This window comes from Zonotrichia leucophrys, chromosome Z, assembly GCF_028769735.1.
Source record: "Zonotrichia leucophrys gambelii isolate GWCS_2022_RI chromosome Z, RI_Zleu_2.0, whole genome shotgun sequence".
Taxonomy (NCBI): Eukaryota; Metazoa; Chordata; class Aves; order Passeriformes; family Passerellidae; genus Zonotrichia; species Zonotrichia leucophrys.
The window spans coordinates 19940827-19959358 of record NC_088200.1 but is presented as its reverse complement, the minus strand read 5'-3'; the positions used below and the strand labels follow the sequence as shown (position 1 = coordinate 19959358).

Below are 18532 nucleotides of genomic sequence, written 5' to 3'. Positions count from 1 at the left end.
GAGGAAAAAAAGTTCTGGAAAAAACCCAAATTGAATGTAGAAGATTTAGGGAAAAAATGACGGATCATCTCTCTCCAAGCTCCTCCTGTTTACTATTTTCAAATTTCTAAGACTGATTGTTCTTCAGGTCTCAAACAACAAACTCCTACCCTACTGCCACTGCCTGCAGTAGCAATCAATTTAAATCACATGCCATTCTAATGTTCACTCATCAGAGTTTATTAGGTGTTCAAATCATGCCTGAACTGTGTAGGCGCCATTCATATGCACAATAGTGCAGACCAATGAGACAATTCAAAGAACAGGACTTGTTTGCCACAAGACAAAAGCTGAGTTTGGACTTGAATGGCATCCTGCTGCAACGTTGCATGGGAATGGAGAAGACAAGTTTCTCATGTTCATCACCATAGTGAAGACATTTGTAACTGAGCACATTAAAAGGAGTCCCACAGAATGAAAGAATGAGATTACAGTGTCCAGTAACAACTGGTGAACACAACTTAAAGAGTTTAAAAGGCCTACCATTTAAATAAAAAGGAGCTGGCAGAGTTAATGGGTTTAGCTAAGTGCAAGTTTATGTTGAGATTAGTGTGGGGAATAACAGGAGTTGCAGGGAGGTATCAGAAGGAGAAATACTTTTTTGAGAAAGCAGCAGAGAGTCAAATCACAGCATCCAGCAGTCACTCAGTGCTAAGGGCTACATATGAAGAAGATGGCAATGATCAATGAAGGATTGGAGTGGGCTTAGATGGAGAGACTGCTGAAGGATGAAGGAAAGAAGAAATCAAAAAAATACAGTATTTCAGTGTAACAAGGGCAGTAAACAGGAGGGGATGGAGAGATTGCTATAATGAGCACAAGGGTAATATTGTTAAGCAGTAGCTTAACAATGATTGAAGAAAGGAAAACAATGAAAATTCTACTAGCTACTGTGGAGAAAACATAATGGTCTCTCTGTTTATGAAACAAATTTTGCCTGGCAAAGGTTAGTTATAGAGGTATTCTGGCCTCTGAATCACAATAGGAGAATTCAGAGGAAATGCCTCCTGAATTCAGAATGCTTCCAAGAAGCTAAACCACTAGATTAACGATGACAAGTGTAATCACATGTAAGAGAAGTAGAAGATGACATTTCTTCAACATTAATCAATCTTGGAACACAACTAAAATGCTTGGAAAACAGCTGGCTTTACAAAAATAATAAGTATTCTCCTTCACAGGCAAGATTTCAGGATGAAATTTGAGTTAAGAACAGAAGGGTAGAAGAGAGACAGCATCAACAGGTTCCCACGCTTTGAAATAATGTTATAAAAAAGATAAAATAAAATATCTATTTAAATATGCACACATTCTATCTAGCTGTGCTCTATCTTATGCTCTCTATTTTCTCTGTAATATTTCCTATGCGTATGTATAAAATATCTATGTTGCATCTCCACATGAATTTATATATGTATATCTATGTATGCACACAAAGAGAGGTCAGTTTTCAGCCCAGAAGAGTTTAGATACACTTTTAATATATGGAAAGTTTTACATACTTTATACTTTTATACTTTATTTTTCACTGACATGGTGATCCCTGAGAAATGAACAATGCACAGAAGATCCCCAAAGCAGCCTTACTACAAGATTCATCCAATATCTGGTACTAAATTCAGTATTTCAGTTCTGCAACAAATTCTACAATGAGATTTTCACATTTTGACATACTTATTCCTAAGCAGGCCTGATTAAATAAATGAGAATACTTGAAAAGTAACTTACAGTAAGTGCAAAAGTGACAGAAATTTACTACTGACTATAGAGGTAAACTCTGTCTTTTGACACATAAAACTTTAGTCAGATGAAAAATACTTCTTAATTTAAAAAAAATTATCAAAAGACAATTTTCCTAAGCTTTGGGAGGAATATTTTGGTAATATCATTACCAGTTTAACTTGAGATATAATTAGAATGCTTGCCACAAAAAATTACAACAGCAAACAGCTTTAGATATGAATGATTTTTTTTCCCCCTACAATTCCAGGATATGAAAATAACAGTTCTCAAAAATAAGGGAATAACAGCATTGCCAGCTGCATGTTGATGTTTCCCTCCCTGCAAAGTGTAGATGATGCATACACAATTAGTGCAGAATTTCCTGGTTACCCTGTTTCTCACATTGGGATAGTATTCGGCTACTGATCACTTGTGACAATTAGAACTATTTAGTGCACCACACTTATCAAGACAGCAAATTGCCATCTGGTATTAAGACCCACAAACAACCATCACCATGACATCACACAGTAATTTCAAATAGAACAGTGAGAATTGATGAAGCTTAATTGTTTCCAGTTTCTTCTATCATCTGAAATCTACATCATTTTCACCTTCATCAATGACCTGAGATTCCACATTCACTGTTCAAATGAAAAAGTTCCCAAATTTATAGTGACAGTAGGAAATATAACACTGGAGGGATGGAAAAATACAAGATTACAAAGCTCCCCAGAGCAATCCTTTAATTAAGGTTTTAAACTAACATGAGCCCATTAAATAATGTCACATTTAATGAGTACTTAAATAATGTCATTAATAATGGAGTAATTGGACCTTTTTACAAAAAGAAAATCTATTTAGCACTGTCATCATTTCCGGCAATACAAGGTACTGAATAGTGTCTTATTCTTAGTTTTTATTACTTTCTAAACATAAATAAGCCAGAAGTAATGAGTGCGACCAGCTTTTACAGAAACTGCATCCTAACCACTTAACTTCTATTCTGTAAGAAAAAAACACATTTGTGTACCTCTGATTAGATCACGTTGTCATATAAAATTACAATTGTGCTTTTCTTGTCTTGGAAATGACTGCAATTTGGCCAACTGACTCAAGCAGGATGGCATTATATAGAATTACACAGCAATTATAAACCCAAAGACGAAATCTACCCAAAGACAAAATCTCTAATGAGATTTTAGCACATGTAATAACTTTCTCATATGATCTAAATAGTTTATCATATATAGTTTCATATAGTTTGCTATCAATGAATAAAATTTAGCATTGATTTTCTAACTCTTTGAAAAAGTCATAATTTGGTCACCATGATGACACTTAAATAAATATACCAACATCAGGACAAACAAAATAAATTCTTCTTTTGTTTTGTCCACTCAAGGGAAAGGAATTTCTTTTTTTGTTTTCAAATATATGCATTTTTTGAAAGAAATTCAAACCAATGCTTTTGGAAGAAATTCTAAATTCTACATATTTGTACATAGTTATTTCTCAACAAATTAAATTATAATTTAATGACAAAAAACCTGGACAGCAAAAGAAATGTATTAACTCCATTACCCAATCTAGTTACTTTGTTTTAGTCTAGTAACTAACCTTTTTACAAAAGAACTTCCTTATATGTAATTTGAGTCTTGATGTTTTATCCTGTAATTTATTATACAACATTTAAATGACTGATCCAAGATACTTATACCATCTTTAGATGTCTAGATCAAAACTATCTATTTCTTCTTATAATATTTTAGGAGCTACCTTAATTTCCCTTAAATTCTGAATTTATGAGAGAAGAAAAATGAAATATTTGTTATTGTTAGACAGCTTTGTGTCTACTGCTCATTTCTGTCTGTGTGCTTTAGCCCTCCAAAACTGATTGGGTTCTGCTTTGTTTTGATACCAGCAGGATGAGGACACCATTAAAGAGGAGAAGACAAATTCCCTCTAGAAAAGTTAAATGTACTTTGGCAAACACAATCTCACTCTAGATAAGGACAAGGAATAGCTTCCCTCACAAAACTATTCAAAGCAGGAGTCTAACTCGACTGGTCTCATGGTGAGGAAGCCTTCGCTGCTGCAGGAAGGGAGCACAGTGAGGTCAGAGTCACAGATCTGAAGAGAGCTTTTGTGGAGCCCTTACAACTAGAACAGTTGCTGAAAAGCTAAAGCTTCTGACATATCCCCATGCAGCTTCATCTCTGTCCAGTCAAAACACCCAGAAAAGACAGAGCTGCTGCCACCACAGTTTCTGTACAATTTTGTTAGTATAATACTCAGAGGATATAGACTAAATTTGTGCTTTATTATGGGAAAATTACTTTTGTCCTCAATTCACATTTTAATCAGTAACCATATGAAAACTTTTTGTAGCTGTTTACAGCAAAGATCTCCATAAACATAAGCTGACATCATTCCCTGTGAGGAATTGTTGACAAAGCATTGAATAGAAAGGTGGCTCTACAGACTTCAAACTTTTTTGCTTTTAAATCATTTTTAATGAACAAAAGGAGTATTTTTACTGTGCCACACTGCATTGCTTTTCATCAGTTTTCTATGTAAAATAAATGAAATACTCTGATCATAATAGGCTCAAAAAAGCATAGTAACTGAGTTGTTATAGATAACAATTGTATCTTCATTTCACATGGGATTTCGTCTGCAGGACAAATGAAATTAAACCTCTGACATTAAACCTCTTGATCCATATTCTAAATCAAAGTTAAATATGAGAGGAAAAAGTGATCACATCAATAAGGGCCATGTGATAGAGAAACAGATCAGATTGTTAAATGGAGGTAGGAATTAGGATTCTAAAGGATTCTGTAAGAGATATACACTAGTCTTGCCTTAGTTAAACCTGCTTTGCAAGAACCTCTAGCATGACATTTCAGCATTTCAATCTCAGATAAACATCCACCCATATAGTTAATCTGGGCATTTTACGAGACTATGGGAGAAAGTCTGGTTTGGTTATTTCACTTGAATTTTTTTAAAACAGCTTGGAAAATAATAATAAAAATGTTAATGTAGCTGGTAATTCTAAGTTTTTGTATTCAATAAAACTTAAGTTAAAAGCACATATCTCTGAACTAAAGGTATCACCAAGAATTATAGCTCATACAATAAAATACCTTCATTATAACCATTGAAATCAACCAAATAAAAGTGTTTTCTAAAATTCAGGAGGCAACAATATGATCTGCAGAGCTAAACCATAAGAATTATCTTTATTCATATCTCCAAGTGTATTCAGTACAAGTAGGATTTTGAAAAATACCTGCTAGTTAGAATAATTTAGACTATTTAGAGCATTTAGATCATTGCTTAAATATGATCCATTTCAACTGGAAACCTTTGATTTATAATTTGGAACAATCTGAGTTCAATATCAATAAAAAACTCTCCAAATCCCATTTTGAGTTCCAAATCCACACAGAAATACTAGAATTGAAAGAAACAAGCCACTTCCTAGCATATGCTTGGCTGATCAGAATTAAATCCAAACTAAACAGCTCTCTCTGTACTCTCTAATTTGAATAGGAAGCATTGAGCAAGGAATTGGACTACTTGATCTATCATCCTAATAATTATTTTATTCTGTGCTGTGATTTGGCTGTTAATGACCAGCTGATTTCTACCCTAATGCATACCTACTTAGCAGCTGTATTTGTGTCACACTCTGTGTGTATATGTGTCACACTCTGTTCATAGTTCTCCTGAAGTCACCTCAAATGTTACTAAGCACTGGACTAAAAAACAGAAGAAAAGGAAATTTCACAGACTGATTTGTTTTTTAGAAAAAACAACAGCAAATGCACAGAAAGAGAAGTGGACTAGAAACATGGAGTTACAACTTTCATGATTTTATACAGAAATGTGAAAATATGAATAACAAATAAAGGCAAGAAAAAAATGTATGATAATCTTATCATACAGGGGAACTAGCTTCCCATTCCCAAAATTAATTGAGGCTCACTAAGTGCTATGATGACTTATACCAAAAACAAAGTCTGAAAGAAAAGGAAGGAAACACAAAACAGCAACCCCCAAACCCCCAAGATACACAAATACTGGGCGGGTTCTTTCTTTGGGTTTACTTAGGGAAAAAAACCTCAGTACCTTGAGGAAAGAGAAGTCAACTCTGAAAGGAAAGTCAACAAGTCCTCTGGACAGAGGACAGGCTTTTTTAAACTTGTCAAATGATAAAGTAGATTCTGCAAAACTTTTTCTTATTATTAAGAGACTTCTAGACTTGCTGAAAAGTCACATTAAGTTTTAGAAATTCTGTAACATCTGAGAGTGTAGCAGCTTCTATTAGCCTGATGGGTTGTGACAGACAAAGGGAGGGCCATCATCTGGGGAACTGTCCACACTGCTAAACAGAGGGCTAAAAGCAAATTACAAGAAAAATATTTGAATCTCCAGATTTCCACCTGATGTGCAGGGAAGTCTTGCTGGAAAAGGAAGGGCGGAAAACTCTTACAGTCTGAGATGAATTTTTAATGTTTCTAATTTATCAGTGACACTTGACTTTCCTGAATAGTTCCGTCTGTCACAGAATGTTTCTACACAAAGCTTTGCAAAACTTAGTTAGAAAGTATTGGCCATATTAAAAATTATGTTCAGCAATGTGACCCTGCCTATAACTAATTTTGGGAAATGAAGAAAAATTAATCCATCTGTCTTATTCCATCTTAGGAAAGACCACTTAATTAGTGAACAAATGGCAGCTCATAATTTATTAGATTATTTAAAGCACACTACTTGGTAGTTATCAAACAAGAACATATTCCTAAACTCATTAATTTGTTTCTTTCATTTGAAGAAAATGAGGTAAAGTGCTTAGGTGAAAGGGCTGGCAAATGGGCATGAAAGAATGTTAGAAAGCAGAATATTAATCCTGAGTTTAGGTTTGCTTCAGACCAAAAATGCTCAAAATTAAATTACAAGGAATCTATCGATTTATTTTATTCCATAGAAATTCAATACAATTTAAAAACTATGTTTATCTCCCCTTAAATAAATGCAGTAAATTCATCTGATGTTTTGAAAGTATATTTGATCTTGGTAGAAAGCTATCTGTAATAGATACAAATCCTTCAATTCTTTACCTGTATAGCAGCTCAAAATTAGGGCAATACAAATGATGTCTTACAAAGCATTTCTTTTTTATAGTTTGGTTTCCTCACAGTGTTTGATTAAAGTTGTGTGGTATATCAGATACTTGCTAAGGAACAGGCCTGCCTAGGATTATTTAGCATGTTAGGAGATCATTGCCACAGCTTCCTGTGGGTGATTCAGGATTATGAAATAAAGCAAGTGAAATTACAACACTCACATTTTCATCACTGATGGCAAGTGATTACTTCCAAAGCTGGTGTCATATTCTGTGTCTGTATCTCAATCAACAGCCCCCAATAATGTTTGAGTATTTTGAAGGGGTAATATGATATAATGTTCAATGGAACATTCAGGCAGGAAAGTAATCTACTGAAGCAAATGGGAAAGGGGATTCTTTATACTAAAAATTCCTATACTAAAAAGTCAGTTCTTTTCTTCAAATTTCTATTTCAAATGTCTAGTATATTGTAAGCATCACAAACAGTGATGCTTACACTATAAACTAGTAAAGCTGCAAATTAGGAATCCATATACACCTATGAACTAAATGGGCAATCTACTACTGAGAAATAAATACATTTATTTGATTTTGCTTTAAAAAAAACACGGGATCACATCCAGCTGAGACTTCTGAAGAAGAAACAGACAGCTGTGTTTGCAGAAGACTTTGGCCACAGACCATGGGAGGCAGGGTACTGAGAGGAGGGGGCAGCTGACCAGGACACAGTGGGAAGAAGGGGGTCATGGGAATTAGTACCACGCTAATAAAACCATCCTATATTTGGTCAAGTTTCTAGTTCTTGTTTTCATTTATCAGGAATGATCTGTTATCGCAATTAACAGCAAGTTTTAATTAGCAACTTTTGCTAATATCCTTTTGCAGTACTGAGCATATAGGCATAGAACAAGGACACAATTCAGTCTAAATGCTAAAGGTGTCAAAGCTAGCTTCATTTTAAACCAATACAATAACTCAACCTAGAACACATTTCATAAAGTTAGAGTAAAATAAGTGTGACCTTGTGATCAATAATGTAAAGAACTTTATAACAAAGGAGGCTGAACAGCTAATGCTTTAGACTTACTAATCACATGATGAAAGTCTTCTCATTCAACTGCCTTTTTTGCTTCTATTTCATTCCTTTTCCAGTGAAACCATATTTACACAAGATTTTAAGAAATTGGTCTGATGTTAATAAGATATATTTTAACAATAGTTATCATTTACTGTCAAATATATCCTGAAAGCTTTTGTTCTTCAAAGGTGGGAAGCTGAGATGCCCAGAATAAAAATTATCCTGACAAGATTAGTTGCCATCACATCTGATCTCAGCTAAGAGTTAGTAATGAGCTGCAACATATTAATGCCAAATATCAGTCTGCATAAAGTTAAAGACAAGGTACAAGTTTATAAAAAATCTAAATATTAATATATGGATATTGCTTTAACCTGTCCCATGTCAAGGGTAGGATGCTGTATACCACTATAAGTTAATGACTAGGCAAATGTTCAGGGTTTAGGAACACATTAACTATCCATCTACCCAAAACTCTGCTCAAAGGTGAGTGGCTGCCAGGATCTGTGACAACTGAGGAACACAATTAAACATGAAGATAGATTTTGTTATAGAGCTGTCTTTTATCTCCCATGGAGACCTTTTGAAAATGTTCATGTAACTGTCTCCAGTTGTCTGTAAGCGTGCTGCTGTGTATTGATCACAAATTATACTCAAGCACAGTTTGCAATATTTTAAAAATACTTCAGAAGTAAATAGCAGTAACTATAAGCCAATTTTAATTATGAATTTATATAGAACACAAGTCTATAGCTGTACTTTTCAGTTATATATTTCTCTGTCTCTCATTTACGTTGTGCTGAGTCATGCACACGTATGAAAGAGGTGGTGGGAAGACAAAAAAAAACCCCTTCTGTATATTAGGTTTAGAGGACTATGCATCTTCATGGGATGTATTCATATTGTGTGTCTACTTGATTCCTCTCTTCCCAACTTTTTTCTCACTATAGGAACAGAGCAAAAAGAAATAAAAGGCCACCAATGTCAAAGCAAAGCTTCAGTTATTGAAGTTATTGTTTGAGAATTTTTTTTTCATTTTGGTCTCAAAACCACAAATTATTTACTAACTTCTTTTCAAGGCTGAATTTTCCTGATTTGAATCTGGATTCCATAGAGCACAAGAGGCCTAAAAGCTTGTGTAAAGAGGTGCCACTTAACCTTGTACAACACAGTGAGCACATTTATATGCCCCTTGTTTTCCACCTGCTTCTACACAATGGTGGAAGACCTGTGCTTGGACTGCCTGCAATGTGCAGCTTTATACCCCACCACAGACAAGAGCAGTATCTGCCCAAAATTACTGCAGGATACAACAAAATACAAGTCTCTGGAGACTGCAAGGCCCAGGGATAAATACTGGAGGGGCAGGGGGAAAGGGCTAACAAGTTTTACCAGAATATTTGTCCTTTGAGCGGAACAGACATTTTGTATCCCTGGGTAAATGACATGTTAGGAGGTCATTTGACTCAATTCTGTTTGTTTACTCACAGACAGACAATCTTTAGCCTTTGAATTGCTTTGCTTTCCAAGCTACTTCTTGCCAGCTGGTCCACATTTATTGACTAAGGGAAGATTCCTATCCCATTTCAGCTGTCAAGTGAAACAATGTAGTTAATTATCTTGTGTGCATTTTATCCCATCTGTGGTGTCTGAGACCCACATAAAATTCTACTATTCCCAGCAAATGTTTCAGCTATAGATGTTAATTTCTAATGATGCACATGGTTTGTGCTTAGTTGATTTCTATTAATCTATATTTGCCCAAAAAAGCTTCCTGGTTTCTTCATTTTTTTTGAAATGGAAACATGGAAATATAGCATCATGGTTTTCTAAACCTTTTTTCAGTGCTGAACACAGTTTGGGGTTTTTTTAGCATATGAACATATAAGTTACATGCTTCTGGTTTCTGCCTCTGGCTAATATACACCCCAAACTCTTTTTTAATAATGTCACTGATTATTCATTGTTATTCCAAGCATTTAAGGTTTTCATTATAATTTTTCAGAATCTAATCAGATCTACATTAGTATTAGTGTCTTTCTTTCAAATTATATTAAAAAAGGTTGACATATGTCAAAAATAAAAAGTAAAAAAAGTCTGTCATGTTGTAATCTGTTTGTTTAACTCTTATAAATCTCTATAACATCATTTTCAAAAGGTACTTTCTATACAAACAGGGAAAAATGACCATGGGAACAAAATCAAATCTACCAGCATGTAAAATTCAACCACAGCCTACTGATTAATCAAAAAATTTTCAATCATTAAGCATTATTAAATTAGGCATTATTCAAAAGCATTTAATCATAGTTAACCACAAACATAAGTCAACCATAATGATAAATTGTAAGCTGGTATTTATAAAAATAATATTCAGTTCTTTTCAAAAGAAATCAGAACACCAGTACACTTAAAAATAAGCTTGCCATATGAATCTGGCAAGGTCAGGCTCTGGTTTCATGTCTACAAATAACCAAATTAAGTCCTGAAACAGATTTGTGAATCTACTTTGTATGGAATTGAGCTGTCTTAAAGTTATGAAGCAGGTAATGAGAAAACTGTCAAAATGGGAAAAAAGACCCCTTTGAAACTTTCTTGCACGTGGATGCAAGCAAAGTGACAGTACTGGAGAAAAAACAGAACTTAAAGTTTCAATGGCTACTATAATTTTAATTAGCTGTAAAGGAAAACTATTGAAGTTCTTTTGCTCATAAAACCCTATAGATTTTTCCTCTGAAAGATAAGCTAAATTGAGAATATTTTTGAAACTTCATAATTATACAGCACAGCTATGGCCTGAATTTATGGGTAACAGCAACTGGTGCTGTCCTTCTCTCCATCAGCCTTCACCAGGGAAAAAAAGCAACAGAAGATTTGCTAATTAGAAGTAATAGATAACTACTTTTATATTAAATCAGAATGGCACATATGAGAGTACAGAACAAAGGCAGATGAAGAAAGGAGGCATAAAATGAGAGAAAGAGTTGAAAAATTACAATGAAGCATGAAATAGAGAGAGGCAGCAGTATAACCTGCTTCACAAAAAGACACCAAGAACAGCAGTGAATAGGCAACCTGGGAGTGTTTCTATCTGCTCTGCTGTGTGTGTGGTCCTCAGCTGCTTATGACGTTGGGGAAAAGGAGAGAATAATAAAAAAGAGCTAGAAGGCATTAGCTGATACAAATCTTATATTCTTATACTTCAAATGATAAAATGTTTGTAGCACAGACAGGAGGTGTGAGGTAATGTGGCAGCATTCTAACATATGTTATAGCATTGCTCATATATCTGAGTTCTGGCAAATTCTAGGAGATAATCTATAAAAAACCTAACAGCTTGTGTATAACACTACATGGGGCTCAACATGAGAAAAATGAACAAGGATGGTGTAAGTAAAATCCCTACAAGTAGCAAAAGTAAAAAAAAATATGGGTACTTCCATAGTGCTAGATTATCAGCAAAACACCAAAATCCTCTGTTGGCAGATAAAAACAAACAGCATAAAATTTAAATTTAATATTTCCTATTTATTTCTTACACTCATTTACTTGGCCACGACTACTACTCTCTTCTTGGGATATAAGTTTTTCAGCTGCTTCTACATCTCCTCATTCCCTAGACAGAGACCGAGAAGATAACTCCTAGAGCATTTGCAGAACTTTTTACTTTTGTCTCAGCTTTAGCTCTAAGTATCTGAAGACGGTATCATGCCATCAAATCTCTTGAAGCTGTGGCAACTCGGCACTTGATGGAACTCACAGGTAAATTGACTCCCTCTGCTGGAGAAAAGGGAAATATTCTGCAATTAGGAGTTCAATGAGTAGTCTGCTCCCAACGAGAAATCCGAGTGATCAAGGAATGATCTGCTGTTGTTGTGTGGTAGCAGTCCTTCCTCAGTGTTTAATTATGCATAATATATATTCTAATGATTGACTAGTCCACTTCTCCAGGTAAGGATTTCTTGACTCTCAGATTCTGAAGGACCTCACACACCTTATCTAACACCCAAGGACACCTGAAATCGATCAATCAATCTGTCTGTCTGTCTATCTATCTATTCATCCAGCATCTTTAAATATCCGCATATATACATGATCAATGTATATAACTTACAAAATTATTGAAATCTTGATATAGATTACAATCTCTTCTACTAAAAATCTCTGATTAGCTCCAGCTTTGACTGATTCTTCTTGGATATTGCAGACTCAAAAATAGAAATTTGGAGTAATTGGCTCACAAATCCTCATTGATCATAAAATGTATTCCTTTGCTATAAAAGCATTCAGTTTATGTTGAATGAAATTGTCTTTTATTTAAATCCCATTCCCAAATAGTTCTACTTATGATTAGACTGAAACTGTTTCTGAAAGAAGCTGTATGAACTGTGCTCTGACTTGGTAGGAATTACTGAAATCAGTAATAATTAGTATATAAGTAAATAAATCCGTTTAATAATAACTAGTAAATAATTTATAACTAGTAAATAATTAAATAAGTCAGTTTGAAACCTAGGAAAATAGTCCCTGGAGAAAAGGGTTAGGTCCTAATTTTTGCAATGGTAACAAAAAATAGGCAAGAATCCAGGAGTCAGTGTCTGCAGTATTACAGGGGACCATGTTTTCAGCAGGACAGGGGAACATTGATTGTATCCCCTGGTACAGTATGACTGTTATAAAGTAAGTAAAATTTATTTACTGTGATACAAATGATATGCAGGGAACTGGTGAAAGCAGCTTATCCACATGAACATTTTTACTGACACACCTTCCCCTTCTGACATACCCAACAAGTATCTCAGCTAGCTGTGCTTTCCAATACTCCAACAGAAGTGAAAATCTTTTCCACTTTCCATTCTAAGTAACATCTGTAGAATCTTTCCTTCTATAAATGAGAAATGTTAGACTTTATTATCCCAAAAATAGGAACACTGACAACAAGGGTGGAAAAAGACTACATAGGACTCACAATTCTTACTGAAATATTTCAAATCACAAAGTAACAGAATAAAACACATTAGCATAGAGCCAAATTTCTAAAATGAGCACCAATTCTGGATCACTGTATACAGTTCTTTTCTATTTCCTCTCAAATCTTGCAAGTAAGAATTGTTGGTATCTCATCAGCGTTATTTGCTGCTGTCAGGTTACAGCAAGGAAATCAAGAGCAAGGAAATTTCAGGCCTAGTTTTCCTCAAAGACAAACTCCCTTACTCTGGGAAACTGGGCTCTAACTTTAAAGTAATGCATACAAATATTTGTTGCTTGCTGTTCCATAGAACTTTCATATTTCATATGGACCTGGAGTTTAGTGGAACTCTGTACCTCTCAGCTTCTTCAGAAACAGTCCTTTAACTAGGACTTCTCAGGAGCTGACTAAAAGGCTCAGGCTTACCATAGGGGAAGACTGAATTAAAATCAAAACTTTTCCCTACTGCCAGGAGAGGGACAGGCACTCAGTCACTCACTGTCACAAACTGTCTCTGTGATGGATGGTATAAAGAATCACTATAGAAATCTCATTTTGGAACATGTTTTGCAAGGTCCCCCTATCCAGGTATATATATCAATTTCATTTGAGCTTTGATTTTGTGTAGGGGAAAATAAGAATTTCCTTATTTTGGAAGAGAGGAGTTAAGATTAAAACAGTACAGCTGAAGCACCATTTCACTCTTTCTGTAAAGTTTCACTTTCTTATCATAGCAGAAGCTACAGGCTCTTATGATCATTCATTCATTCATTCATTCATTCATTCATTCATTCATTCATTCATTCACTCATTCATATCCTGCTCCTTCATCATCTCTTGGAGATTTTATCGCATCTTTAAAATTTATCTTCGGGCAGAATTGTCCAAATCTGTAAGAGTACAAATAATAAAGCAACAATTCTATCAAGAATGCAAATTATAATTTTTAAATAAATGTTTAACAATTTCTTTAAAAGAAGATGGTATGCACTATTGCTTCTTGAAAAACATAACTGTATGTTTGAATTTCTGCTCAGGTTGAGTAACACAATTTTGAAATATTTAAACAGAGTAACATAATTCTTCATCATGCATTTCCATCAAAGTCAGTGCCAGGATCCACTTGACCTAGCCAGTTTGGTAGTTATTGCAGTGACAGGTGATGATGCTTAGTGCATCATAGTAGTGTATAACAAGCTTGAGGACAGGATAAATTAGAAAATACTAATTTTTTGTTTGACAAAAATAAGATGACACAGTTTTTTTTCTATTTGACTGGACTTTAATTTTGCTTTGCTGGCCATAAGAATGGAAGGCCATTTGTACACAGTAATTGCTGTAAGCAGTCTACGAATGTTTAAATATTCCCGAGAAGTGGCTACTGCACATAGGGAAAGCAGCTCAACAGTGCACTCACAAGAAGTCTAAACAGAGAATTTAGAGTACATTCATGTTATTTCTAATACTCAGCATGCACTCTGGAAATGGCCCCTGAAGTTTAATGTGGACAAGATGCATCAAGCAGAGTATACACAAACAAGACATATACAAAGTCCTTATTCATGCATTCTGCCTGGGAATTCTCAGGCAAAGCAAGGTAGGCATAACACTTGTTCCTATTAAGATTGTAATCTAGGTTTATAGCTCTGAAAAGAAAAAAATTATTGACTAGTATGACAGTTATTGTGAAGTATGTTCTCATACTACTTCAATTTTTTTGAATACTCAAAAATTCACCTATATTTATTCTAAAACTGAAAATCTCAGCCCAGAAATTTTTTTCTTTGTGTATTTAGGGTATTGTTATGTGAACTTCTGCTTGAAAGGAATAAAAAATGTTTCATAAATATCTAGGCTTTTATGTTTTTCCAATGAGCTCCATCAAACACATGGAGTTCATTGGAAACATCTACTCTTGAATGTTTTACAAGTGCTCCATTAATGCTGGCAGCCCTCGATACTCCAAGAATGAAATGAAGCTTGAATGTTTGAATCACCATTCCCCATCACTGACGGAGAAATGAAGTTTTGTGAGAAACTACAAAGCAGCACACCCTGGAACAGCAAGTTTCTGAGCAATGCGCTGAGAAGATTTGACTGCCATCTACAGACAAGTGCACTGATAGCAATTTAAAAATAATATCAAAATTACAAACCTAATAAACACCTAGAGCAGATATTAGAGAAAAACTAATTATTTCTGTATGTATGAAACACTGGAAATGCCACAAAAAAATTCCCAGTTGGTTGTTTTTGGCTTTTGGAGGTTTTTTTGGGGGAGGGGGGGGGTCTTGTTTTGTTTTGTTTTTTTTCGCATAAAAATATAAACACAAAGAAACACAAGCTTCCTTCATTCTCTAGACTGGCCTGAGAGCTAAGAGTTACAAATCCAGTGTCTAATAAAAAGGTAAGTAGATAGAAATGGAAAATACTAACATTTTCTTTGTATTTAAACTATGAAGAGCTGATTTTCATGTAGTAAGTTCTCAGTTAAAACTGTCTTAAATGTACAGAGTCATTGGTTAGCAAACTCATGAAATTTTCAATTACATTGTGAATTTTTTATCATATGTATAGTAACCAAATGCTTGTATGTAGCTACAGCTGCACATACGTCATCTACCTAGAGGTGTCAAATTTTTGCTACCTAATCAGGCTAGTTCACAACACAGGTAAACTGTGCAAAGATTTTCTTTGAGCTGTTCAGAACAGCTAGTACAGTAATTCAGTTCTCCCTTGTCAAACACTGTCTTTTCACTCTTGACTAAAAACCACCTTCCTTTATCTGACAAAACTGCTGCCAAACAGTATTTACTTCTTCTCCAAACTAGCTCACTAGCTAAGCAGTTACCCTGCTAAAATCATCTTTCAAAAATCTTGGTTTAAACTTTTAAAATCTTTGCATGGCAAAGGAGAAGAGATCAGAAGAATGATGTATTTCAAAGATTGAGGATGAATGACAAAATTACTTAGAACCATACAAATTGCACCTCTGTAATTAAAATTATTAAATTTACACACAACATGCAGCTATTTTCAGGAATTATTCTTCAGAGATAATACAAGTTAATATGTAGAGTATTTAAATACAAGTTAATATGTAGAGTATTTAAACAAAAAAAACAGGTCACAGACAGAAAAGCCTGTGGGCCCAAACAGACAATAACTTTCAAAATCCTTCAAAAGTTAGAATTGAGCACAGCATTCCAGACATGGAATGTCTTCTCACATTGCTATATCATCCATCAGTTTTCATTAAATATTCTCAGACAGTGTGTAATTTCACTTGAATTTCCAACACAGCACATGAATATTGCATTAATTTTAGGTGTCATGTGTTGAAACTTTATGCTTTCCAAAAACATTTACACTGAAGAAGGTCTGTTCATACACAGCCATGAAAGTGAAGAAAAGGAAAGCAAACATGTACTTACTCTACATTTTGAGATTTCAGCCTTTTTTCTTACCTGAGTACCCAAACAAGCAGCCATCATATGAGTGAGAAGTTTAGCTGCAAACATGGCACACCTGGTGCAGAAAAGGTGGGAGATGATAGCCAAAGTGAAACCTACACAGAAATGATAATGAAAAACATTTCAAAAAATAAGGCATATTTAAGTTTAGACTAATAAACTGTGCTATATTATCCAGCAGATATTTCTCAAAGACAAGATGGCACCTCTAATAACATGAAGTTAGTTAACATTCATTCAGTATTGCACTAAATAAAAAGATTGTCATCAGCTACCAAAAATGTTAATAATCAATCAACCAGTTTTACTGGTCATCAGTTGCTATTAATAAGCAAACTGTCTTAAATGAACTGACCTGAAATACAGATGAATCCAGAAGAAAAAAAAGCCTCGTTGTATGAAGACAAGTTATCTGTTTGGGCATAAACTGCATAAATGGACATATGAGAACAGGAGCATTCCACATAATCTGATGTGTCATCAACCACTTTGCAGAACCCGCTATCGGACAGCCAGCTGCAAAACAAATTTCACAAAATTGGAAATGGACTTGCATAATTCACATTTTAAGCAGGCTTAAAAATTTTTGTTGTATTCCTGGAATACCAACTTTGGTTTTTGTTGAGTTTTTTTCAGTATTGCTGAAGGGTTTTGGAAAAAGGATAAGTCATACCACAGGTGAGGATAGCCTAAGCCATTGCTACTGGAATATGTGCATAGATAAAAGGAGAGCATACAGGTAGATTGTGGTGCATTTCCTCCTGAAAACAAATAGTTTGTATCAATAGCAGGCTGATATCATCCAGTTGGTCTAATGAAATTAAATCTCAATCAACTAGACTTCAACAGGATACAGAATGTTATTATCTCCAAATCATTAACACATTCATTGATGCAATTCTAGATTTATGGCCTTAATCACTGTAACCTAATGCATCATTATACAATCTAAATAGTATTTTGATGAAAAAAGGGTGGAAGTCTGAGAAATATCTGAGATAGAATAACTACTCATTTTATTATAAAAAACATTTTACATACTGGTAAAATGGCCAGAAAAATTAAAAAGACATTAAATGGATCAATTTTATATTTGCAAATTATTTAATTGGCATTATCACATTTTACACAAATACATAGATTCATGGTAGAAAATGTAAAACTAAACACAATAATAAAATAACCTTTCAGCAGCTTGATTCCAGAGGAGACACAGAGACTTCTGTGGAACAATCCGACTTCCTTCAGCATAAATACGATAAATTACTTCACTATTATCTTTCAAAGGTTGTGAACTCTGACCCTTCAAGCTCATTGAAAGAACCTGAAACAACATGTGCAATGTAAAGATATATTTAAAATTAAGATTCAACACAGTGCTCATTTTAATCAGAGATAACCATGAAACGCTTATTAAGTTTTGAGCAATATCTAGATTAAAACTAATTCTTGCAAAAAAAATTGCATTATCTTCAAACCTTGTTCTTCAGGGTAAGTTCTTTATCTCCAGTAAGAAACCACTGCTGACTGCTGTATTCTGTGAACTGTACAGATTCACAGTTCTCTTCTTGGGGAGATGGTAATACTACAGAGACCTCTAGTAGATGTTCAGGTACTTGAATAGAATCTCCATCTTTACCATTAAATCTATGTCCATTGATTTGCTGAGGATACCAGTTGTGAGCCATTATTGCAATATATGGGCAGCTGTCAAGGATATTTTTGCCTCTGTGGAAATGGAAAAGCAATAAGGCTGGTAAGTGGGACCAAGCTTCACTATTCATCACATAATGACTCTAAAATATATTTGTGATTTGTTAGTACTTTATTAATTTGTCATTTATAGACTTGTCATATTTAATTGGCACACTGTTTCAGTTTCTGTGAGAAAAAAAAAGGCTGAATTTTTTACATATTTCAGCATCTTCATTTCTTCTCTGGGACTTGCTCCTTATGACCTGCAACTAAAACCTTTCCATAGTGAATTAGCTTATCAAAACACTCATTGATACAACTTGATGTAGAACGGAGTCTAAAAAACAGGGGAGGCATTAAAATGGATGATGTTGCATTATTTTTTTTTCCCAACAGATGATGCAAAATGCATGAAA

At 34.4% G+C, this 18532-nt stretch overlaps 1 protein-coding gene across 1 annotated transcript in view; it reads right to left on the bottom strand.

The window, feature by feature from the left end:
- ADGRV1 (adhesion G protein-coupled receptor V1) overlaps positions 1-18532 on the bottom strand; it is a 269354-nt gene that overhangs the window by 125559 nt on the left and 125263 nt on the right. Inside the window, exons 80-83 of the mRNA XM_064735976.1 lie at positions 17900-18149; positions 17606-17745; positions 16777-16937; positions 16416-16516 (exon numbers count right to left, since the gene is read on the bottom strand). Coding sequence (XP_064592046.1) covers positions 16416-16516; positions 16777-16937; positions 17606-17745; positions 17900-18149 — 652 coding nt within the window. The remainder of the gene's footprint in view (positions 1-16415; positions 16517-16776; positions 16938-17605; positions 17746-17899; positions 18150-18532) is intronic.